The sequence below is a fragment of the Aedes aegypti genome, chromosome 2 (assembly GCF_002204515.2).
Source record: "Aedes aegypti strain LVP_AGWG chromosome 2, AaegL5.0 Primary Assembly, whole genome shotgun sequence".
Taxonomy (NCBI): Eukaryota; Metazoa; Arthropoda; class Insecta; order Diptera; family Culicidae; genus Aedes; species Aedes aegypti.
The window spans coordinates 45,638,203-45,663,453 of record NC_035108.1 but is presented as its reverse complement, the minus strand read 5'-3'; the positions used below and the strand labels follow the sequence as shown (position 1 = coordinate 45,663,453).

General features: G+C 44.4%; 1 protein-coding gene across 2 annotated transcripts; it reads left to right on the top strand.

Moving 5' to 3' along the window:
• Nucleotides 1–144: 144 nt before the first annotated feature.
• LOC5570514 (poly(A)-specific ribonuclease PARN) lies at nucleotides 145–23,504 on the top strand. 2 transcript variants are annotated; one of them, XM_021840732.1, is made up of 6 exons: nucleotides 145–296; nucleotides 354–1,275; nucleotides 22,143–22,427; nucleotides 22,485–22,540; nucleotides 22,865–23,090; nucleotides 23,165–23,504. In XM_021840732.1, the coding sequence occupies exons 1-6, from the start codon at nucleotides 278–280 to the stop codon at nucleotides 23,298–23,300; spliced, it is 1,644 nt and encodes a 547-aa protein (XP_021696424.1). In that variant the 5' UTR covers nucleotides 145–277; the 3' UTR covers nucleotides 23,301–23,504. The 2 variants fall into 2 exon arrangements, with proteins under 2 accessions (XP_021696424.1, XP_001659202.1); XM_001659152.2 differs by having other exon boundaries at nucleotides 146–296; nucleotides 22,865–23,094.
• The last annotated feature ends 1,747 nt before the right edge of the window (nucleotides 23,505–25,251 follow it).

Here is a 25,251-nt window from a genome sequence, read left to right as displayed (position 1 = left end):
TTCTTAACAGTGATAAAAATATTCTTAATGATTTTTTTTAAATGCTGTCGTGAAAACATTACACTAAAAATATGCGCGGGAAAACGACCAAGACCGATTTTAGAACAAAGGGTGCGTGCAGTGCATCCTGCGCAAGAACGTCTCGAATCCGTCACCGTCGTGGGAGGTGCGGTGAAAGCAAAATTTATAAACAAAAGTGTACTCGAAGGCGCGGATCCTATTTTGGCTTGTGATTATCAATAATCTTTTAGAAAAGTGCAATTGGACAAAATTTTCAATGGAAATTACAACCAAAAGTAAGTTTACAATGAAAAGTCTTACCTGCGTTTTATTCTAAATTATTATTTTTACAGATTTCATTGAGCAGCTGCCGACGATTCGCCAAACCATCAGGGAGGCTAGCTTCTTCGCCATCGATGGGGAATTCACCGGGCTGACCTCGGATCGAAATGTGCTTCCCTTCGATACACCGGAGGAGGTGTACCTGAAGACTATCGATAATTCCGCCGATTTCGTTATCATTCAGCTGGGGCTGTGCGCTTTCCGAGTAGATCCCGAGAGCGGACAGGTCAGTTACAAGTGCTTCAACTTCTACTGCTATCCGAAGGGAAGGATGCACATATTTTCTTGCCAGGGAGAGAGTATGCGCTTCCTGGCGGAAAACGGGTTCGATTTTAACAAACTGTTTAGAGAGGGGTTGTCTTACTGTGGCGAGGCGGACGAGGATCGACTGAGAACAGAACTCAAAGAACGGCAAGATCAACGAGCCGCAGCGCTGGAAGCGAAAGAAGAGGAAAATGGCAATAACGATTCGCTAAACATGGTCCCTGTTCCCCCGGAGGAGGAAAAGCTGATGAAAGAAATCAGTGAGCGAATCGAGGAATTCCTCAAATCGGAAGATAAAGACTACACCATAACCAACTGCAATGGATTCCAACGCAAGCTGGTGTATCAAATGATTGATTCACAGTTCAGGAAGACGGTTTCAACTTCTTCGGTGACCTTGGAGAACAATCATAAAGCTATCCTGGTGGAACGCAAAAGAACGAAGGAACAAGAGTTGAAACTGGAAGAGGAACGGGTGGCTCAAGAAAATGAGGATCTGGAACGCATGGTTGGCCTCTCGCTGGTTCTGCAGGAATTGTCTCGGGCGAGAAAACTTATCATTGGACACAACATGCTGTTGGATCTGCTGTTTATCATACGGCAGTTCTTTCGGCCGCTACCGCACTGCTATCAGGAGTTTAAGAAGATCGTTCGTGAGTTGTTTCCTTTGTAAGTTAATTTATCTATTTTATCATATTATTGACGAGTCTATACTGCCCAACCCTGGGAGGGAGAAACCAATACAAAATTTCTGTACGTCATAGTGAGCCGAGATTCCGCTGTCACGAACTGTCACTGTGAGCCCAGATCTCGAACATTGGACTAACATGGAAAAAGCGCGTAACTGATTAAAACACATTTTCGCATTTCATCAAAAGTTACAAAAATCGAATGATGCACATAATGCAAGTAATGTCACGTGAGCACATTTAAATCTGATTGAATATAAAGCATTGACAAACGCATCGTTTTACTTTTTCCAATGAAAATGAATATTTAGTGCATAGAAAACTGTGGCCCTTTTTCCATGTTTGTCAGGAAATATCGAAAGTACACAACCAAAGAAAACTACACGGAGAAATATTTTTACCTAATTTTTGAGTTTAATTTACCCAAAATTAAGTATATCGATTATAGTTTCAACCCAAAATCTCTCGGTTTTCTCTTTCTCCCACACGAATGTTGTCAAAACTAGAGAGAGCTGCATCTACCCAATGGGGGTACTTTGGTCCAATAAGCCAAATTTGGGTAAATGCAACTTTTCCTATGTTTGGGTCGAAAGAACTCAATTTTGCGTTAAATGAACCCGAAATTGAGTATATTTTTCTAATGGAATTAAAGCCAAACTACCTAGTGGGGACCTTGGAAATTTAGCCAAAATTGAGTTATTGGGCTCAACTACGGAATTGCGTTGGAACTACCCAAAATTGAGTTGAATTCCGTCTCCGTGTAGAGATTTTCCCCAAGCCTGCCTTGATTGTTGTTGGCAAGCTGGAGTTATCTTGCAGTTCAAACAAACGTTGTTGTATATTTCGTATCTGTGCCTCCCTCCCAGGCCCAACTATATTGAAAATACCCGTCCCATTAGTTGATCATGACGAAATTGAAACAAACCCATTTTTCTAATAATTTTTGTAATCTTGCATCGTGGTTATTTATTATTATTATCTTTATTAAAGAGACTTTCAGCTCAGATCGTGGCTGGTTCGTCTCTGGAAGAAAAAGGGAGAGGGCTTCACAATGAGGGGCTCCCCTATCATACAGTTTCATAGTTTAGTTACAATTACAAAGGATATTCTTATAAAATCGATATACAACACATTAACACAAAATCGTAGCTTAGTTGATCCGTATGATGAATGGTGTGGATATTTTATGTTGGTTCTGTGTTTTGGGGCTCAAATGGCCCGGTGTAACCCGCCATCTTTGATGAATGAAATTAGTGCTGTTTCTCTGGCTGGGTCGTTCGCAAGGATGTCTCTTATGTTGTTCGATATATCATAGCGATCTCGTATTCCCTGGTAGAATGGACAGTTGACTAGTAGGTGTTCCACCGTCATGGTTATGTTGCATGTTGAACATATTCTGCGAAAAGGCCCCGTGGATCCCATATTGTGCGAAGCGTGAGTATGTCCAACTCGTAGGCGAGAAAGTATCAGTTGATCGTGGCGATTGGTAGTGTCGGTCCATTGTGTAATTTCTCCCTTAATTTTGCGTATGAAGGGTTGTCTCACATTGGCCCATTCTTGAGCCCATGCTACGCGGATTGTAGACTTTAACCAGTATTTCAGATCCGCACCTGGTGTCAACCTGGTAAACATGCGACCGGTTCGTCCTATGGCAGCGAGGTGATCTGCTTCTACATTGCCTTGGATACCACAGTGGCCGGGTACCCAAAGGAAAACGGTTCTTGCGGGACAGTCCTTCTGAATAGCTTGAATCCATGGGTGCTGGGTTGTTGGAGAGTTGATCGTAGATAGGACGCTTGCTGAATCGGAGATTATGCAAATTGGTTTGGATGCTGGTGTTGTAATGGCCAACAGTATTGCAGCAGCCTCAGCAGAAAACACTGAGCACTGATTGGGGAGCTGGAAAAAGTGGCTGCTGTCCGTATCGGTAACACCAAAACCGGCTCTCCCCCTGGTCTTGGAACCATCAGTGTAGCGGAGTTGGTGAGTATAATATTTTCTAGCTAACAATTCGGTGACATGTGTGCGCATAGCAATGGAGTTATCTCCTGCACGGAAGCGATTCGCGATGGAAAGATCAACATGTAGGTTTGCAGCGTCCCACCTTCTGGCTCCAACCCAGTGGACCTGCTCAACCGGGGGGAGTTCTAAATGGGCCAGATTTGCGAGGGCTCTATTCGCCTCTCTGAGGAGAAAGACCTCGTGGTCTCCCGTGGTTTTTTCGAGGTAGCCGATTGTTCGGCAGCACAAAGTCTCCACCATTTGGTACCGAAAAGGAAGCACACCTAGTTCTACGCAAGCTGCATCTGCTGGTGTGGATGGGAGCAAACTAGAAATAATTCTTATGCTTTGGTTGTACGTAGGGCCAAGTTGAGATAAAATGAGGGAATCTTCTGCTAGGCAGAACAGCTCAATACCGTAAAGTAGTCGACTATTTACGATTGCTTTAGATACTTTAAGGAGGGTTCCTCGATTACTACTACGGTGTGGTTTTGAAAGAGTGCGGAGAACGTTCAGTCTGGTTTGGCAATTCTTTTTGGTGTCGCGCAAGTGGTCCTCAAATCTCAGCTCGCGGTCCAATCGTATTCCAAGTATAACAACAGTTTTCTTCATTGGGATTGGAGACCCGTTTGTCTTCACAGGCGATGATAGCATTCGATGACGATAGCGGCAGATGTGGGATATTAAACTTTTTTCAGCGGACAGCTTAAAACCAGAGTGGAGAGCCCATCTAGCAACTGCAGTGACTGCAGCCTGGAGTTTCCGTCGGATAAACTTAAGAGTACGACCCACAACGAGCAAGACAATATCGTCCGCATATACAAATATGTATATCTCTTTTGGGAGAGAATCAAAAACGCTATTCATCAAAACTAGAAAGATAGTCACTGCAATTACGGATCCTTGTGGGACCCCGGTTTCTTCCTTCCGAGTTGAAGAGGAGTGGTTTCCAATGATCACTTGGAATGTTCTGTCGCTTAAAAAGTTTTTCAGGAAATGGAGAATGTGGCCACTTAAGCCCCATTCGGACAATTGATTGATGGCTTTTGGAGTCCAGGCGCGATTATACGCTTTTGCCAGATCTAAGGAAGCGATATCGACATGAAGCTCTTTGTTCATGGCATCCTGGAGAACATCTCCCAGCCCAGTGCAGTACGTTCCTGTTCCGTGACCTGGTCGAAACGCATGTTGACGATGGTCAAGAAGCTGGTTATCCTCCAAGAATCGACTCAGTCGGCGGTTTACCATTCGCTCAAGAATTTTACTAGCACAGCAGGTGAGTGAGATCGGCCGGAAATCACTTGGTGATTTAGTAACTTTTCCTACCTTGGGGATTGGGACCACCAGGCTATGGGTCCAACTCTTGGGAAGAGTGTTCTCGGCCCACGTTTTGTTTAGAAGCTCAAGAAAAGTAGCTTTTGAGTTAATGGTTAGGTTTTGAAACATCGGGTAACCGAGTTCATCTGGGCCAGCTGACTTGCCCTTACTGCGACGTAGAGCGAAGTTCAGTTCTTCCAGGCGGAATGGGGAGTTAATAGGGAGAGGAACAGCAGTGTCTTCTGGAATAGCTATGTTTTGAATGCTATTAATGGATACGTGATTGCGCCGAATGAAGTTGTTGTCGTATTGACCCAATGAAGAGAGTGATTCGAAGTAATCTGCTAGCTTGTTGGCTATTAAATGCGGATCGCGGGTAAGGCCTCCCGCTACTTCGTTTCGTTTCTTGCGGTAGACTTCATCAGCGTGGTCTTTATTCGGGTGGTCTTTGTGCAATCGTTTAGCTGCACGGAGAGTTTTTCTTCTTTCTTTTATTATTTTTTTTACATCTGGAGACCACCACGGAAGCGATTTTCGGCCACTGTTCCCTTTTGTTCGAGGGATGGTAGATGATGCCGCGTGGTGAACAGCATTCAGAAAATCATCGATGTTGTTCGGATTCATATCTGCTACTGTCGTGTCTAAGGTTTCTTGGAATTGGGACCAATTTGCCTGGTCATACTTCCAGCGGGGGCGGCGTGTAATCGCCACTGGTTGTTCGTCAAAGCGGATTGTAATCGGATAGTGGTCACTACCCAAAGGGTCTTCTCCGGCTGTCCAGGAAAGTCGGTTGATTATATTCACACTAGCTAAGCTGATATCAACAGTAGATTGTATATCCCCTCTAGTAAAGGTTACAGCTCCGTCGTTAAGAACTACCAGATCAAGCGATTCTGCAATTCTCATGATAAGCGAACCACGAGCGTTGGAAGAAGGGCTACCCCATTCTGTGTGATGACCATTAGTGTCCCATAGGATCAGGCTTGGTGTATCCAAGCTTTTTAATATATCCATGAGTTGAGTTTCGAGATTCGGTACGTTTCCATTAGGCAGATATCCCGAGATAACTGTCAGGGGGAAGGGGTAATCAAGTCTCACGCCTACTATTGGTAAATCGGTATACAATGGGATAGAAGAGTGGGGGACAGATGACAGAATACCGATAGCAGCCGAGTGATAGACGTTTTCGTTACATTTAAGGGTCCACTTATATTGCCCCCTCAAAGAGCGGTTTAGTCCATCGGTGCTGATCCTGTGGGGTTCTTGAATGGCAAGGATAATTGGTTGCTGATCACGGATAAGTAATTCGAGGTCCCCGATGTTGTTGTAAAAGCCATTCATGTTCCATTGGATGGCCAGCGGAGCTTTGGTAGTAAGCCTGCTTGAGTTGTCGCGAGATAGTCGAGTAGGAGAATTTGTTGTCAGGATTGATGATTCCGCGATAGATAGGCGAGTACCAGCTTCAGGTAAACGTGAAGTCCTGATGAGTGTTAGATATAAGTAAGCCATGACTTTGGTTTAAATAAATTTTTCACTTTCTGTTCACACGTTAAACGAACAAGTCGTTTTCTTTCTTATCTGAAGATACAATAGGTTATGGGCCTATCGTTTTCAAGCCGAAGCTCTGAAAATTCAAGATGAATTCCGGAAGTCAAGCAGGATCAAGCGGCAGTTCCGTGCAAGGGATTTCAAGTCTGCCAGGAATCGAGCGGTTATCCGGACGAGAGAACTGGGCTACGTGGAAGTTTGCCGTTCAAACGTACCTCGAGCTGGAAGATCTCTGGGAAGCCGTCAAGCCTGCGCTGAGAGAGGACGGAACGTACGAAGCCGTGGAACCTGCGAAGGACCGGAAAGCAAGAGCCAAGGTAATTCTTCTCCTCGAACCGGTGAATTATGTTCACGTAAAGGAGGCGAAAACGGCACAGGAAGTGTGGGGAAACCTGGAGCGGGCGTTCGAAGATTCCGGCCTAACCAGGCGGATCGGTCTCCTTCACAAGCTGGTGAAAACCGATCTGATGAGCTGTTCGTCCATGTCCGAATACGTAAATCGGATAATTTCCACGGCCCATCAACTCAACGGAATCGGATTCAACATTTCGGAGGAGTGGATTGGTGCCCTGCTGCTTTGCGGTCTGCCGGAGGAATACAGGCCAATGATCATGGCCCTGGAAAATTCTGGAATCAGAATCACCGGCGACGCGATAAAGACGAAGCTGCTTCAAGAGGTGCAAATTCCATCGGCTGATGCGGCGTTGTTGTCGAAGGGTAAACGTAACCATGGTAACCCCAGCCACGGCAACGATAGCAACCACAACCGTGGAAATCAATCGAAGCAATCCACATCATCGAAGGGACCGAAATGTAGGAAGTGTCACAACTACGGGCACATTGCGAAGGACTGCAGAAGCACGAAAAAAGGAGACGCTTTCTGCACCGTCCTGTCTACGTTCGAAGCCGCCAGTGATGCTGACTGGTACTTCGATTCTGGAGCCACGACTCACATGACACGAAGCAAGGCTCTGTTGCAGAACGTGAAGCCGTCCAGTGGCACTGTGGTGGCCGCGAACAAGGCCGCTATGAAGATCGAGGGAACAGGAACCGCTGCTCTCAAGCCCGTCTGCAAGGACCAAGGAAGTGAAATATCCGTGAGCGATGTCCACTACATTCCACAGCTGTCCGTGAATCTCCTCTCCGTCAACAAAATCGTAAGTAAAGGTTACTCGATGATGTTCGACAACGCTGGCTGCAAGGTGATGAATTCGACCGGCGACCTAGTGGCTACTGGATGCCACGAAAATGGACTATTCAAGCTGGAACAGCACGAGCGCAGCGGAGCCGGCAAGGCGTTGGCTTGTCCGACGGATGATTCCATGGACGTTTGGCATCGGCGAATGGGCCACCTCAGCGAGGCGAATCTGAAAAAGCTAGCGAGCGGTATGGTGAGTGGCATGAATTTCAATTCAAGTAGCATTAGTGATTGCAGCGTGTGCGCCAAAGGGAAACAGTCCCGATTACCATTTGGCAAAAAGGGTTCCCGAGCAAAGGAATTGTTGGAGGTCGTTCACTCGGATATTTGCGGTCCGATGGAGGTACCGTCGCTAGGGGGTAGCAGATACTACATCCTGTTTGTGGACGACAAATCACGCCGCATGTTCGTATACTTCCTACGAACGAAATGCGAAGGTGAAGTTTTGAGGGTGTTTCAAGCTTTCCACGGCTGAGCGGCAGACCGGTTCGAAAATCAAAACCATCCGAACCGACAACGGGCTGGAGTATACCAACAGGAAATTCCAGAGCTATTTGGAAAAGTTTGGTATCCGGCATCAGCGAACAAATGACTACACCCCGCAGCAGAACGGTATGGCTGAGAGGGCAAACCGGACAATCGTCGAGCGTGCTAGGTGCATGCTATTTGAAGCAAACTTGCAAAAATCGTTTTGGGCAGAAGCGGTTTCGACGGCGGTGTACCTCATCAATCGATCACCGACTCGCGGTCATGGGATGACACCCGAAGAATGCTGGAGCGGAAAGAAGCCGGATTTGTCCAACATTCGGATCTATGGAGCAAAGGTGATGGTTCATGTCCCGAAACCGAAGCGGCGTAAGTGGGATGCGAAGGCCCATGAATGTCGTCTGGTTGGATTCGATGAAGACACGAAAGGCTATCGTGTATACGACCCGGCAACGAAGACTATATCAAGAAGTCGAGATGTAACGTTCATCAATGAGAGCGACGCCGGTACACCGGCGGCAACAATCAAAAGCAGCAAACCACTGATTATCAAGCTAGACGTAGAAGAGGCGGTATCGTTTCCCAACCCAGAAGAAGCTACCAGCGGGCATCCGACTCCCGCGGATGGTGCAACTGGTTCAGTTGAAGTCGATGAAAGCGATTGGGACGAAGAAGAATTCGAAGAAGCAGCAAGCAACATCAGTAGTTCTTCCACAGATACCGTGACTGACATCACCGTGCTCCCCCCACGACAAACTTCAAATCCACCTCCGTCACAGGTGTTGAGGCGCAGTGGTCGGGAGCACAAACTTCCAGGCAAGTATAGAGATTTTGCTATTTCGAGCAAAGGCTTGCCCTGTTCTCGTTTTTCCCAGATTCCTGCAAACGATGACAACAACCCATTGAATTCCGATGTGGCGAGCGGTGAAGCAAGCGGTTCATCCCTGGGTCCTGAGCGCTCGAGCCAATTCACTGGTGTGGCCTCTCAGCAGCAGAGTGACGAACAAGCCACGATTTCTGACGACCCGACCACGCATCAACAAGCAATGAGTCGAGATGATTCGGACAAATGGAAGGTTGCCATGCAGGAGGAGTTTGACGCTCATATGGCGAACGAAACGTGGACCTTGACGGAACTTCCTGAGGATAGGAAGGCGATCCGTTGCAAATGGGTCTACAAAACGAAGCTGGATGCCAATGGAAACCTTGATCGACACAAGGCGCGACTTGTGATCAAAGGGTTTTCGCAACGAAAGGGGGTAGATTATGACGAAACTTACTCCCCGGTAGTCCGTCACAGTTCGCTGCGATATATGTTCGCCATGGCGGCGAAACACAATTTGGAGGTTCAACAGATGGATGCTGTCACCGCTTTTCTCCAAGGTGAACTGACGGAAGAAATCTTCATGGAGCAGCCTCCGCTGTTCGTCGATCGGCGGAATCCATCCCTGGTGTGTCGCCTCAACAAGGCGCTATACGGGCTGAAGCAGTCCAGTCGAGTCTGGAACCAGAAGCTGGACCACATGCTGAAGCAGTTCGGGCTGAATCAAGCGAAGTACGATCCCTGCGTGTACTACCGCATCGAGGGTAGCAGCATGATATTCGTGGCAGTCTACGTGGATGACGTTATGATATTCTCCAATGACAGCGGATGGATTGAGCAAACGAAGGCGTTCCTGAGTGGTCATTTCCGGATGAAGGATCTTGGTGCGGCAAAGAACTGTCTTGGAATCCGAATCACACGGACGGATAGAACCATAGCGCTTGATCAGGAAGCGTACGTAGAAGCGATGCTGGCAAAGTTCAACATGGCGAACTGTAAACCAGCGAAGGTGCCGATGACCGACAAGCTCACGAAGGACATGTCTCCCAAGACGGATCAAGAAGCGAAGCAGATGACCAACATTCCGTACCAGGAAGCAGTTGGAAGCCTGATGTACCTCGCTCAATGTACTCGGCCAGACATTCTGTATGCCGTGAATCAGTTGAGTCGGTACAATTCCAATCCCGGAATGCAGCACTGGGGTGCTGTGAAAACCCTGTTTCGCTACTTGCGCGGAACAGCATCGATGAAGTTGGTGTACCGCAAGGATGGCGACAACAACATCAATGGTTACAGTGATGCAGACTGGGCGGCCGACGTGGACGACAGAAAATCCACCACCGGCTATGTTTTCACGCTGCAAGGGGCAGCTATCTCGTGGTGCTGCAAGCGCCAACCGACGATTGCCTTATCGACCTGCGAAGCAGAGTATATGGCACTGTCTGCTACTGTTCAAGAAGCATCGTGGTGGCAAGGACTCACTGCACAATTCGGAGCGACGGGTCCAATATCCATCAACTGCGACAACCAGAGCACCATTGCGATTGTTAAGAACGGTGGCTACAACCCTCGGACCAAGCACATCGACATCCGTCACCATTACATACGGGATGCGCTGGAACGAAGAATAATAAATATCAAATACATTGAATCGGACAATCAACTCGCCGATGGCCTCACGAAACCATTACCACGCATGAAGCTTGAAAAGAATCGTGAAGCCATAGGAGTCCTAGCTTAAGGAGGAGTGTTAGATATAAGTAAGCCATGACTTTGGTTTAAATAAATTTTTCACTTTCTGTTCACACGTTAAACGAACAAGTCGTTTTCTTTCTTATCTGAAGATACAATAATGAGACTTGGTGCTTCGGACGATTCTTCTTGGTTGACATGTTGTGATTCGTGGAGAGGCGAGCTAGAACGTCCCGCTGTTGGAAAAGGAGTTCTCGTATGCTTGAATTGTATTAAGTCGTATAATGCTGCATTGGTTCTAGCACTTTCAGGCAAGGCTCTTCTTTGTGGATATCGGCCAGATGCCGATGGAGTAGTACTACAGCGTTTCCAGGATTGTTTCTTAACAGGATTGGATGCCGGCTTTTTTGAAGTCTTGAGTCCCGCGTTGTCCTCAGGGGGATAGGAGTTTCCTCCCTTGTCCGTCCCTCTTCCGGCCGCTACGGAGTGTCGGGGGTTGTCCGCCAGTTCCGGTGTGGTCATGACTTCCGCACTGACGGGGCCTCGACTGCTCGGTAGCTCCACCGGGGAAGTTGAAGGGGTGGAAAGTTGACTGTCGTAGAAGGATGCCAGGTTAAAGATGCTGTTGGTGGTTGATGTTGTTGGTGTGTGAGTAGATACTAGACTAGTTTCCAGATGTATACTACGGTTGATGGCTTCAATTCTGCTTCGATGGGGCAACATTGAAGTTTGTCGTTGGTGGTTCTGTTGATCTTATGAAGAATCGAGGGAAAACTAGTCTTACTGCCGAAACATTTACGTGTCGGATATGTAACCGGATGCGTTTAGCATCGGTTCGTCCCCTGAAGAGAAATCCATGTGGACAGTGTGCGAGGGGGACTCCGGAGCTGGATCTGTACGTTCAGGAGTGGCTGATGGCGAAGGGCGATTTTTGGTGCGTTTATTGAGAGATTCAAAACTATCAGTTTTATCCACTTTCTTCTTCATACCTTTGTTAGAGCTTTTGGTGGAATTCGACTCTTGGTTTTTTGTAGTTTGCTTCTTGGTGGAGCGGTCGGTAGAAAGATTATCGGCGGTTCTTTTTGGGATGTATATGTCTCGAATCGTGGCAATTTCCCTGTCTTTTCTGGCAAGAGCAGACTCAAGAGAACGAATCTTGTCGACTAGGTCCTGAATCGTACCATGTTCCTTCACCAGATTTAGTCTGTCTTGCGGTTTGGCCTTAAGCGCTGCTTGGAGTTTTTCAATTTGGGCATCTTTATTTCGGACTTCTGTAATCAGCGCTTCGATTTTGTTATCCTTGGTTTTCATGTCCTTTAGCACGTTGTCCAGTTTAGACGAGAGCTCAGCGTAACGTTGATCGTTGCCAGCGGCTACGACGGAAGCCATTGATTTTGAGCTGTGATTCAAATCGTATTGACGTTTGGCTGCTGGATACGAAACTCCCATATCCACTCGCAAGTGTTGAATCTCCTCTTCTTTCGTATAAGTGGGGCACTTGCGGCTTGAGAGTGGGTGGTCGATAGTGTTGCATCGTTTGCAGAAAGCAGCAGCAGTACACGGATTGTCTTTGTCGATCACATGTTTTTCGGAGCAGAGGCCACAAGTCGGGTTGTTAAGCTGAGTGCAACGAGCGCGGGTGTGCCCAAATTCCCAGCAGCAGTAGCAAAGCATTGGTGAAGGGTAGAATAGGCGAGTTCGACAGCGGATCCAACCGATGTGCACATATTGGGGTACGGTGGTGCCTTGGATGGTCAAAATGATGGTGGGTGTATTGATGCGTGTTTCGCCGTGAGATTTGGTGATCCTGCGTATTTCCTTCACGCCTTGTGGTTGCAGTTCCTCGAGTAGTTCCTTGTCCGAGTAGTTACACGACTCACTGCAGCTAATGACGCACTTGGATACGTTGAGGATTGGGTGCTCCACGATTCTAATCGGGAATCCGTTCGCAAGCTGAGACATTCTTTTCAATTTCTCCACATGAGCAGTATTCCTTAGCTTCAAGACATACGAAGTGCCTCTCGCTTCAGGATAAGCTCCCTCCACCTTCGCTCCCAAGTAGCTTTCTACTGACTTCCTCAGAAGGATAGGTGCTGGGGGAAGAGTACCTTCCACGGCTTCCATCCTTAGCATTACCATTTGACCGAGGTTACCATCCGGATCTCCCCATTCAGGGAGGGTCCTGTGAATTCTCCATTCCGACGATTAGCTGGACCCGTATCCCAGATGGGGAAAGGGTTAGTCCCCGACAGCATGTCGGGAACTGGTAGACCACTTATTGTTCACCAGCTCGAAAGAGAAAACAAGTTTCACAGCACGAGATGCCACTCACTAGGCGGTATTTTTGCTTAGCTGCATACAATGGCAATCAGCTCTATTGTTTGATTTCCACACAGCGCTCTGAAATCAAAAGCTTGATCCGAGGCTACAGCACAATTAATATTTGATATTACGCTCTAAATGCTATCAAAACTACTCAAGCAGACACTATTTAGGACTGGCTCAAAATGGAGCGAAGATAAACCGACGAGAGGTAATTTATTGGCATCGTGGTTTTTATTTCATTAAAAAAGGAATAATACAAACTATACTGATTAAAACCATGTTTATTCACGAGAAATATTTATTCTAGCTTGGCATGAAAGTTTTCTAGAGTGACTTCTGTTGCGATAAGTGGTATAGCCACAACTAAAAGTGTGTGCTTGCGAGGCTAAAACAAAAACAAGCAAAATAGATTCTCTTTGAAACAAGGTTTGGCCAATTGTCAACTTATTTGGATAATTGTCAACGAAATGTCCGGCAAGCTCAACTTTCATCGGTATGAAAGTGTAACAAGTAAAAATGAAGAAATATCAATTTGATTTAAATCGCTATATAACCTGCAAATATCATCCAGCGATCGCAATGATTGATAGATTTATAACCAGTATGTGATTCTACAACAATTTTAGGTTCGTTTAACAAGCGAAAGTACACAAATTTTATCAATAAGCTTAGGGTGTCGGTTTTACCCCGAATCCCCATATATATAATATCTAATGCCGAAAAAAAAAATCCAGGATCCTGAGCTATTCGGCAAACACATAATCTATGCTCACTAGCGCCGCCTGGTGGCCGAATCTCGAATCTCTTGGCTAGAATAATGATAGTCCTTGAGCTACTGAACAGCTTTGCCGAAGTCGCCATCTTTCTAAGTGGCCAGGATCCTGAGCTATCCGCAAAACAAAAATTCTATGCTCACTAGCGCCGCCTGGTGGCAAAATTTCGAATCTCAAAACTTGTATAATGATAGCGCTTGAGCTACTGAACAACTTTGCCGAAGGCGCCATCTTTCTAAGTGGCTAGGATCCTAAGATAACCACAAAACAAAAGTTTCATGCTCACTAGCGCCGCCTGGTGGCAAAATTTTGAATCTCATAGCTTCTATAATGATAGCGCTTGAGCTACTGAACAACTTTGCCGAAGGCACCATCTCTCTAAGTGGCCAGGATCCTGAAATATCCGCAAAACAAAAGTTTCATGCTCACTAGCGCCGCCTGGTGGCAAAATTTTGAATCTCATAGCTTTTATAATGATAGTCCTTGAGCTACTGAACAACTTTGCTGAAGACGCCTTCTCTCTAGGTGGCCAGGATCCTGAGCTATTCTCAAAACACAAATTCTATGCTCACTAGCGCCGCCTGGTGGCAAAATTTCGAATTTCAAAACTTGTATAATGATAGCGCTTGAGCTACTGAACAACTTTGCCGAAGGCGCCATCTTTCTAAGTGGTCAGGATCCTGATATATACGCAAAACAATAGTTGCATGCGCACTTGTACTGCCTAGTGGCGCAATTTCACTTAAGCAGTGTTGCCAGCTACGAAAAAAAAATTTAACCTGTCATGAAAAACTGGATTACAGTTGAAGAGTATTGCTATGTTGCTAAGCATTATATTTTTCTGTTTTGTTTAAGTTTGATGGTTTTGATCTTTACTTTATTCTTCTTAAACAGTGTTGCCAGCCACATGAACATTTGTGATTCGGCCGACTGTATGGCACGCAACATTTCCTTCAACTTTGGTGAATATTCGGTATCGTTATCTTTAATTATTTTTTTTGGTATTTGCATATCACACCCCCATAAAATTGGCTCTTTTGATAACAATCGAGCAGTGTTGCCATCTATTATCAAAATATGAAAACTTGAACGGCCATTTTGGAAAGTTCTCAACTCATGCTTCAAATTTGCCGAATATGTCGAATCAGTATTTTCGCATCTAGACGTTGCATTTTTCAAAAACATTATTATAACCCTGATTTTTTTTCGACCGATTTTTTTTACGACCCCCCGATAACGGTCGTAAAAAGAGGTTGGGGTGTATCGAAGATTTTTTTTCATAAAAATGATATCTATGCATAATCAGCTTTCCAATTTCCGTATTTTTCTCGGTCACCTGAACATTTTAAAGCATTTTAAACCTTTAGCAATACTGACCAACGGGACTGAGGAAAAACTAGATAAACAGTCAACACATAAAGTTTCCGATGTCGTTGACTATAATCAGCGATGTAATCAAATGTAATTCAATGAAAACTCACTAAATCCTGTTTATTCCTAATACTAATAACTTTCTTTTTTTCTTTCTTTTCATGTATAACAACTAACAACAACACCATCACGAGGGAGCAAGTCGTCTGTCGTATGTATCAAACGTCGTGTTAGGAGCCGAAGCACATAGATCAGCACGGACACGGATCGAATTACCATCAAACTGAGGTAAAAACGATCCATATGCGTTGGTGGGTATACTAAGAAAGGGGTAAGTAACATTTTTAGTTCTTAGCGAACACATATTGTATATCATTTCAGCCCCCCTATATATATTCATAATACCGTACCAATAATACCGTACCAATAATACCGTACCAATAACTGTCTATCCAAACTGTAAACTAACTTGAGACATTATTCAATTGAATTCTCATTTGAGAAGACCTCAGAACAATAACAATAAGACGAACATAAAGCACATCGATGACCACACCAAACACATTTACAGTACATTTAGATTTGATACTTCTCCTCATATTAATTATCTACAACTTGGATTCGGCACTACAAGATGGCAACATAGACAGTCATCTCTCCTAGAAAAGTATTGTATTGATTAGCATTCCAGTACGACCTTCGGAAGATAAAGACTATTTAAAACCAAACACTTGATTCATATTTTGAAATTTATTCATATAGTATAACACATCACGTTTCAGACTAGTAGCATAAACGACTAAAATACTAGAGAATACATGACGTACAATGACGAGGCACTTCAGATAGTTCTTGTTCGCGTATAGATGGAAGTACATTTCATGTGTTTCACTTCCATAACCTTCATTCCATTCGGGAAAAAAAGATTTCCCTATCGCTAATTAATGTTCTTACATTCTAGTTCTGCACGCCTACTATTACTGACAACACTCCTCCTCGTGCGGATCTGGATTGACTCCTAATTGCTTTCGCAGATTCTCCAAACGAACACGGTGTAGTGGTTTGGTCAATAAGTCGGCAAGCATCTCCTCAGACGGACAGTACTGCAAATTGATTTGTTGCTGTTGGTGAAGATCCCGGACAAAAAAGAATTTTGTTTCAATGTGCTTCGTCTTGCGTTCCAAGCGGTCACTCTCAACCAACTTTATGCAGCTCTGATTGTCTTCATATACGGTGATGGCTTCAGTAGATTGCTCTCCGATTTCTTCCAATAGTCGCTTCATCCATATGAGTTCCTGGCAACCCTCTGCTAGAGCTACCAGTTCTGCTTCGGTTGAGCTAAGAGCCACACATGACTGTTTCCTGGAACTCCAGTGGATTACGCCTCCTCCGAACAAGATTAAATGTCCGGACTTGGATTTCCGGTCTCGCTGATCACCTGCCCAGTCTGCATCAGCATACATCGCCAGACCGGTGTTCGAGGATCCGAGAGTCAACTTAAAATGGCTGGTTGCTCCCAAATACCTCAGCACTCGCTTCGCTTCATTCCAGTCTTGCTGGTTTGGACAACTGGACTTTTGCGCCAAGATCGTGGTACTTACTGCGATATCCGGACGAGTGTGTAATGCGACATATAGTAAACCTCCAATCAAGCTCAAATATTGGCTATTATTCGGAAGCTGGGCATACTCCTCCTCCTTCAGTTGTAGGTATCCAGGATCAAGCGGAACCTTTGCTGGCTTGGCGTTTTCTAGACTGAACCTCTTGAGCAGCTTTTGGATATACGCCTGCTGGTTGAGCTTGAACCCGTCACGACCACGTTCCACTTGCATTCCTAGGAAATGACTGACGTCGCCAAGGTTTGTCATAGCGCAATGCTTTTCAAGATGGTCCAAAATTGATTGGAACTCCTCCTCAGTTTCGGTAACAACAATCATGTCATCCACGTAGATGAGAATGTACGTGAATGATCCTCCTTCTCTGCGTATGTACAAACAAGGGTCGGATTTCGATTGGACGAATCCCATCGCCTTGAAGACGGAGTCCACCTTTTTGTTCCATACGCGCGCGGATTGTTTGAGGCCATACAGGCTCCTCCTGAGACGACAAACCGTTCGTTCGTTTCCGGAATGGAAGCCCTCTGGTTGACGCATATAGATGACTTCGTCCAACTCTCCGTTGAGGTACGCCGTCTTAACGTCTACATGCTTCACGAACCAATTGTTACGGGCGGTGACGGTCAACAGAGCTCGAAATGTGGCTTGCTTCGCCACCGGTGCGAAAACTTCATCGTAATCCACACCAAACTTTTGCGTAAAGCCCTGTGCTACAATCCTCGCCTTATGCCGTACGATGTTGCCTCTTTCGTCCCGTTTGGTTTTGAACAACCATTTGCATCCTATTGCACGCTCACCGGGTGGCAGGTTGACAAGCTCCCACGTGTTGTTCCTTATTAACGCCTGATATTCGTCCTCCATTGCAGTTTTCCATTGGTTGGCATCTGCGGATTGCAGGGCTTCCGAACAGTTCCGGGGGTCGCCAGATTCCTTACTGACGAGACAGTTGCTTATCGTTGGGGTTTGATGCGTTTGCAGATTTGATGCGGGGGCCGATGTCCCATCTGAAGATGTATCGCCGCGGGAATTGGCGGCTGGTCGAACGCTGTGCTGGCCTGCAAATTTGTAGGACGGTAGACCTTTGCTCGGAAGAGAAAAATCAAGGTACTTGCCTGGTAAAGCGCGCTCCCTGCCGCTGCGCCTCAACACCTGTGACTCGGGTGGATATGAAGATTGTCGCGGAGGGAGCGCAGTGATGGTCACGTCACCGGGCGCTTCTGCTTTGGAATGTGTGCCATGACCCTGGCACCAAACACACGGATGTGCGATAAATCCGGCTTGCGACCGCTCCATGCTTCTTCTGGCGTCCGCTTGTGCCCTTTGGTTGGGGAACGATTCACCAAATATGTTGCTGTTGCCACCGCTTCGGCCCAGAACGCCTTCGGTAGATTCGCTTCAAACAGCAAACATCGAGCCCTCTCGACAATTGTTCGGTTCACGCGCTCCGCCAAACCGTTTTGCTCCGGGGTATATTCCGTTGACGTCTGGTGCCGGATGCCTAGTTCCTTCAGCCGTTTCTGGAAAGACTTATTAACATACTCCTTACCATTGTCTGTTCGCAGAATTTTCAACTTGCATCCGGTTTGCCGCTCAGCCAGACTGTGGAATTTATTGAACGCTCTGAGTACTTCGGCCTCGGACTTCCTCTCCAGAAAATAAACGAATATGCGCCGAGTCTTGTCATCTGTAAACGACACGTACACTCAGGCAAATGGACTATCGATAAACATAGGAACCCCTTATGAAAATTCGCCACAAGAAATCGGATTGAAATTCATAAATTTGCCTTATGAAACCAGAATTTGAAAACAAAAAAACGTTTTCGCGGCAACCTGGAATCAAACCAAGAACCTTGCGATCGATAGGCCCGAGCGTACACCACGCGCCTATCGACGCCTTGGTGTTAAGTGATGCTAAAACGATACATAAAGCGTTCGTATTTCATTAATCGTTCCACTCTTCATAAGGCAAAATGTATGAAATTCGATAGTCCAGTTCGCTGCGTGTAGTACCGACTTCCGCCCAGGGACGTCTCCTCCATGGGGCCACAGATGTCGGAATGTACCATTTCCAGCACCTCGCTGGCTCGATGTCCTTTCTTAGGGAATGGTAGACGGGACTGCTTCCCCATCGCACATATGGTACAATTTCCGGTGGTCGTCTCGCTAAACTGGATACCAGAAGCTAAGTCTTCCTTCAGTTGCTTCAGGCTGCCGATGCTCAGATGTCCCATTCTTCTATGCCACAATTCCATACTGCTCGTCGTGCATGCTAACGATGAAGCTGTTGTCGTTTTCTCCTCGAATCGAAACAGGCCTTTCTCCGTATCATGGCATCCCGTTGCTATGACGGTACCTGACGGATCGATCACCTTCACACCGCCAGCAGAAAATTGCACCACGTGACCACGGCGAACGATTTGGCTTACCGAGAGGAGGTTATTGGACATCGAGGGGATGAGTTTCACGTTGTTCACTTCTATCGGTGGGCACTCGGGACTGCACTTCGCTTTCAGTTTTACCAGACCAGTCGCAACGATGTTCATCGCCACTTTATCTGCTGCCATTACCGTACCGCTTGCTGTCCTCGGGTTCACCAGAAGGTTGCTGTTGTTGGTGAAATGGTCCGATGCTCCTGAATCGAAATACCACGCTTCGGAATCGACACTGTGGTTTGTCGATAAAACGGTATTGAACGCTGATCCTCGGTTTACCTTGCAATCTTTAGCGATGTGGCCAAACTTCCGGCAGCGCTTGCACCGGGGACCTTTTGGTTGCTCAGCTGGCCTGTCGGTTGCGCTTTGCTGCTTTCTCGCCGGTGGGCCCCGTCGTCCAACGAACGCTGTCTTGTCAGTCGTCGTCTGCACTTCCTGGAGTAATTTGGTTTTTATGCTGTCGCCGGTGATCGCGGTTCCGGAGCTCTCAAGTGCCATAATCATGGGCTTATACTCCTCCGGCAGTCCTGCTAACAGCAAAGTTCCTACCCATTCTTCAGAGATTTCGAAACCAACACCTCGCAGCTGATGAGCGGTGGAAACAATCTGGGTTACGTACGTGTCAACGGAATTGCACGAGTCCAACGTCGTTGAAATGAGCTTCCTGAGCAGGCCTACACGCCGGGTTAGACCGGTGTCCTCAAAAGCTGCCTCAAGCTTCGCCCAAGTTTCTCGAGCAGTCTTCGCGTCCTTCACGTGCACGTAATTAACGGGGTCGAGTAACAGGATTATTTTAGCACGAGCCTTCCTGTCCTTTCGTGCGTCCACATCCGGAAATGTTCCGTCAGAATTCGCTATCGGTTTCACGGCTTCCCAAAGATCTTCGAGTTCCAAAAATGTTTCAACTGCGAATTTCCATGTTGCCCAGTTCTCACGGCCGGACAGACGTTCTATGGACGGCAGCGTCGACGAAATTTGAACGGGATTTGGGTTTGCGGCTGGATCTCCGACTCCGCTTCTTCCTGCTTCACTTCTGGACATGGTCAAAGTTTTCTTCACTTCTTCACTGGGCCCATAACCTTTTAGAAAGAGCCGTAGAAAATAACTTCTAGTTTGGTTGACGTTTGAGAGTGGAATGAAAAATTTTTATTTTACATAATTCAATGCATACTATGTTTAATGTTCTTACATTCTAGTTCTGCACGCCTACTATTACTGACAACAATTTTCTGTCTATCATTGTCAAAAGATGCTTGGAGATGACATCTGTGCTACAATTTGTCAACATAGACTACTACAACATAGCTCTGTATGTTATTTCCAAGAAATGCATTAATTAGTAACATATATTTTCATGTCGCTTCTCCATGCGTAAACAAGAATCCGATTGCTCAGAACTAAAGGATGACTATACAAACATGACTACGGGAGGGAAACTGAAGCAAAAACAATTTAATAAAACTACTTCTGCACAATATTCATCCAAAATAGTGTTAAAGCGGACAACATAGCCTATTCCGTCTAAATATTGGCAAAAGTAGAGGTAAAAATTTGCACTACGGGGTCCAGCACAGACAACGAAGCTGTCATACAGCTCCAGCTGAGCACACCATAAAAAAATAAAAATAATAATAATAATAATAGGCAAAACATAAAATTTATTTTAAAATGCATCCGATGAGCGCGTCAATTTTTTCATTCCTTAGCGAATGTGCTAAATATTGTTAATCAATTTTCGTTAAAATATTGTGGTCTTTTACAGCAATGTCATCAACAACAGCCAATAATATTATTTTATTCATGAATTGACGTCGACACTTTGGTGTTGGTTCAATGGTTAGTTTAGTAAAATTTATAGAATAGGGGGTGTCCATGAGATACATGTCACAAAAACATGCCATTTTCTACAACAACGCCGTCGCACATCTTGCAACACCTCCTTCCTCCTAATAACATGACGTACTTAATGGATGACCTCATATAAGGTTCTCGTTCGTTTTAGAGGCCCATATTACCGTTGGTTCTACGCATACTTGTCCCACAGTCCATAAGGTGTGCATAGAACATGGAACATGTAGGCGTAGTTCACATGTTATAAGTAATGAAGATTCTCAAACAAACATTTTTGGAATCGATTGTTTTCGTTCTAGTTTTTGACCAATTTTTCCTTTTTCTGCAACTTCCTTCCCCGTTCCAGCGCAACGTAGTTTTCAAACATTTCCCTTGTTTGATATCACGACAAAAATACATTAATCTAAACAATAATGCTTGACTATGGATTGAACTGAATCGCCGGTTTTATTTTCTACAATTCATCTGAACGCACAGAAAAAGTACTACTGGGTGACGTCATTCAAAACTATTCTTCAAAAGTTCTAACTTTTATGTTCACTCTAAAGCGCTTTTTTCAATTAATTGAACTATTGAATACTAAAACTCTGGTTATTTTAAACTTTAGCAATTATTTTTTAGTGCGTCAAATAAGGAACATAGTGCGTCAAATTAGGCACATTGAAGAATTGATGCGTCAATTAAGGAACTTAATGTGTTCTACAAAAAGTCAATAAAACATGAAGAAAAAAACGTTTAATATATTTTTCCCTTATTCTATAATAGTTGAGCTAGCATTGGTTCAAATTTCAACAAAATCGGACAGAATTTGACGATTTGACAAATGTTTGAATTTAGAATTTTCTTAATCGCGTCAAATATGGTACGTCCACGGTATAGTACTAAATTCGTTTTTTTTTTCATCTACTCAATGCTGACGTTTTCATGTTCTTCAAAATGGAAACGATTCTTTATTTTTTATGAAGCTACAAATTGAAAACTCAAACATGGCGTTTGCCAGAAAACTTCAATTGTGATGAAAATATAGGAAAAACGATTTTAATTAGAATCTTATCAAATTTTACATAATTTAGGTAACAGCAAGTCAGAATTTAACCAAATCTTCCGAAATTTTACCCAACTTTTATTCGTACTTATTTTACCGAGATTTTGGCAATCGAATGTTTTTAAAGAGATCTCGGTAAAAGATTTACTGAGATTCGGCAAATAAATGCCTAGATATCATCAATTGGATTCTCGGTAAATCCGGTTGCCGAGGTCGATTTTCGAATTTAAGCGTGTAGTTTTCAAAGGAATGATACATTCTGGGGATTGGATTTCTAAGGAATAAAATTCTGAGAAATGGTAAATTCTGGGGAATGGTTTTCTGAAGAATGCTAAAGAATCATTGACGGCACGAACCTTCCTTTCAGAATCCTGGACACCAAGTACCTGTGCACCAACGGGGAACTCAAAGTTCACGTCTACTCATCGGTGTTGGGTCACGTGTTCGAAGCCGTCAATAAGGCCCCCTTCAACATTCCAGAGGTGACCTGCGGATTTGAGGAACACAAGTACTCTCCGGATGACATGAAACAGCACGATGCCGGTTACGACGCATACTTAACTGGATTGTGCTTCCTAGGGCTGGCCAGTTTCTTCAAAGTAGACCTGAAGGATCTTACTCGCGATCCAATTCTCAAAGCATATATCAATAGGTAAGCTAGGGCAGTGGTATGAATCATTTGTTATCTTAACGTTGTTGCTCTTTGCAGAATATTTCTGTTACGAGTCTCTGAAATAAACTACATCTACACTCACGGGAAAGAGCGTAAGTTTCAAACATTTCTCGCATTTAGTATCATAAAGGCGTATCTGCAGTGATCAATTTCTCTTCGTCGATTTTCTCTTTGGACTACTACATGAAAGCCAATCGATATTGGTAACATTTTTCGATGTAACATGCCGAAGGACGATGAGTTCTTTCTACTGAATCGAAAAAAGCAGTGATGAACAGTTGACCAGCCGAGTAATTTGGTAAAGAGAAAATCGATGAAGAGAAATCGATCATTGCAGTTACGCCCTTATGATCTTGAACGCGAGATTTGTATAGTTGTTACCGAATTTCCGTTCAATTTCCAATGTAAATTTTCAGCATCCTTCTCGAGAGAGCATGTGTTCTTCGTTTCCTTCCCGGAGACTTGGCGCCAGAGTGACATCGTAAACCGTTTCCGCAACTACGGTCAAGTGTACGTGAATTGGGTCAATAGCAACTCGGCGTTCGTTACCCTGCACAATCGCGACTACGCCAGTCATGTGATCAAAACTATTGATAAAGCCAGCATCACCATCTGTACTTTGACTCAATTCAAAGCCAAGCAGCAAGTATTGTTTTTACAAGGGCGTATCCTCCAGAGCCGCATAATAGCCGAATGTTTCCTTTATCTTTCAACAGTTGGCTGGGGTTAAAAGGCGACACGATAGTGATAGTTCCGATCGAGGACATCAGCATCACCACCACCACCATCATCACCAGCACAGCACCCACCACAAAGGGAAAGCAGAAAAAGAAGAAAAATCGACATCGGTAGTACCACCGCAGGTTTCCGCCGAAGATGTGGCTTCGTTCGGCGCTGCCAGTCAACCTAAAAAGGCCAAAAAGGGACCATTCGCCGAGGATGACAACTGGTAATCAAGCCAAGTATGTAGGACATTTTATACTTTTTATTTTGTCAGAGTATTTTTCGACTGATCAGATTTTTCGATCTTGACTAATGAATTCAGGAAAAAGCTTACAAACGCATTTTCACACTCTAAGGCATACCGAATGCACCCTGTTACAACTGTTTGATGAAAAATTCATAATGGCATCAAATTTAAATAAATTATGAAATATTACAATTGAATTGAAAAGCGTGACTCTCAAAATTAAATAAATTACAACAAAGTTAACGGAAACACGAATAGGAACAAACCAGAGTCTCTACAGAGAGTTGCGCGAAGATACTTCTTTGAATGATTGTTCTTCTTCATCTTCGAAAAAAACTGCCATCTATTTTGCTGGTCTGACGGTTTGACAGTTCGATAGGTAGATTTGGTTTCACTATTTGCGCAACTCATCATTTATGGACTCTGGTATAGACTATATATTCTATACTATAACAACACATTGCATCCCAAATATTTAAGAGCACAAAAATGTCAATCCTGTTTTCAAGGACAAAGAAGTTAGAAAGCTAGTTCTCCGTATGCTGGACAGCATCTCTTTTAGAAACTAAAAGGCTTCTCTTCCAGAAGCTGGAAAGCCTGTGCTACAAAGTTTTTAAATCTTTATCAAATAACGGGAGAGCTTTACCCCGAGAAACATTTATTTCAGAAGCTGAAATACTTCTCTTCCAAAAGCTGAAATCCCATGTAGTTTTAAGCTGAAATATGCTTGAGTTTGTTTTTTTTTCAACTCATATTCGACTAAATTGTTAGTTGGGATGCTTCATCTCCAGAATGTAGAAGGCTTCTTCTTCAGAAATGGGAATGCTTTTTCTCCACCAGCATAAAAGTTGTTTCTTCTGAATCTAAAAACCTCCTGCAAAAGCTGGAAAGCTTATTCTCTAGAGCTGCAGTTCAGAATCTGAAAAGCTTGTTCTACAGAATTTGGAAAGCTTCTCCTAAAAATTCTGGAAAGCTTTTCCTCTGCATCTGAAGCTCAGAAGATTTTCGTACACTCAAAATAATCCGAACGTCATTGTTACGTGAAAACATACGTGATTTTTTTCCATCGCACTTTTCGCGTAGCTCTTACGTGAATCATAGGTAGCCCAGAATGAACGCATGAACTTATGAACTTCGTCCATTCCACCGGCGCTACACGTAAGAGCTACGTGGATTTTCCGGTAGCCTTTACGAAGCGTTTCAATAGGACCTAGATGGTTTTGCATTAAATTTAACTGTAATAAAGACCAATCTTATTTCTAATAGGCTTTGGAAAAAAACTAATTACCAATAGGAAAATGTAAACAAATTTAAAAGATTGTGATATTTTTATTGTCAATCTGAGCATTTTGAATCATGTTTCCCCAATTTTGTGAGTTTGGTCTGTCTTGTTGTAGCCTTCGCGTGCTATAATTGATAGAGGTTATAAATCAGGTATAAAATATGAAGTAATGCAGGGATTCTTCGGTATTCAAAGCATATTTACCTTGAAATCAATCTTACACAGGTTTAAAGCGGCAGCAGCTTCTGAAGTTCTTCTAAAATCAAGCAGGCGCCATCTTAGGATTTGAGCTCAACACCGAATGTACGTACAATATGCAGATGTCAAAATGAACTTAGGCACTTACGTGAATTTCACGTAAGTGCGATACTGCCGTTATACGCATAATTGTCCCATGTTACTTTTAGTGCATTTTGACTTTTTGTCATCGAGCAGTTTATTTTTACGTATAGTTTTAGAAAACACTTCCCAAAAATTTACTTTGTTCGCAAACTCAATAAAAAGCAAGCCAAGTCAATTTGTCCCATTGTTGAATTTCTACGCATAACTGT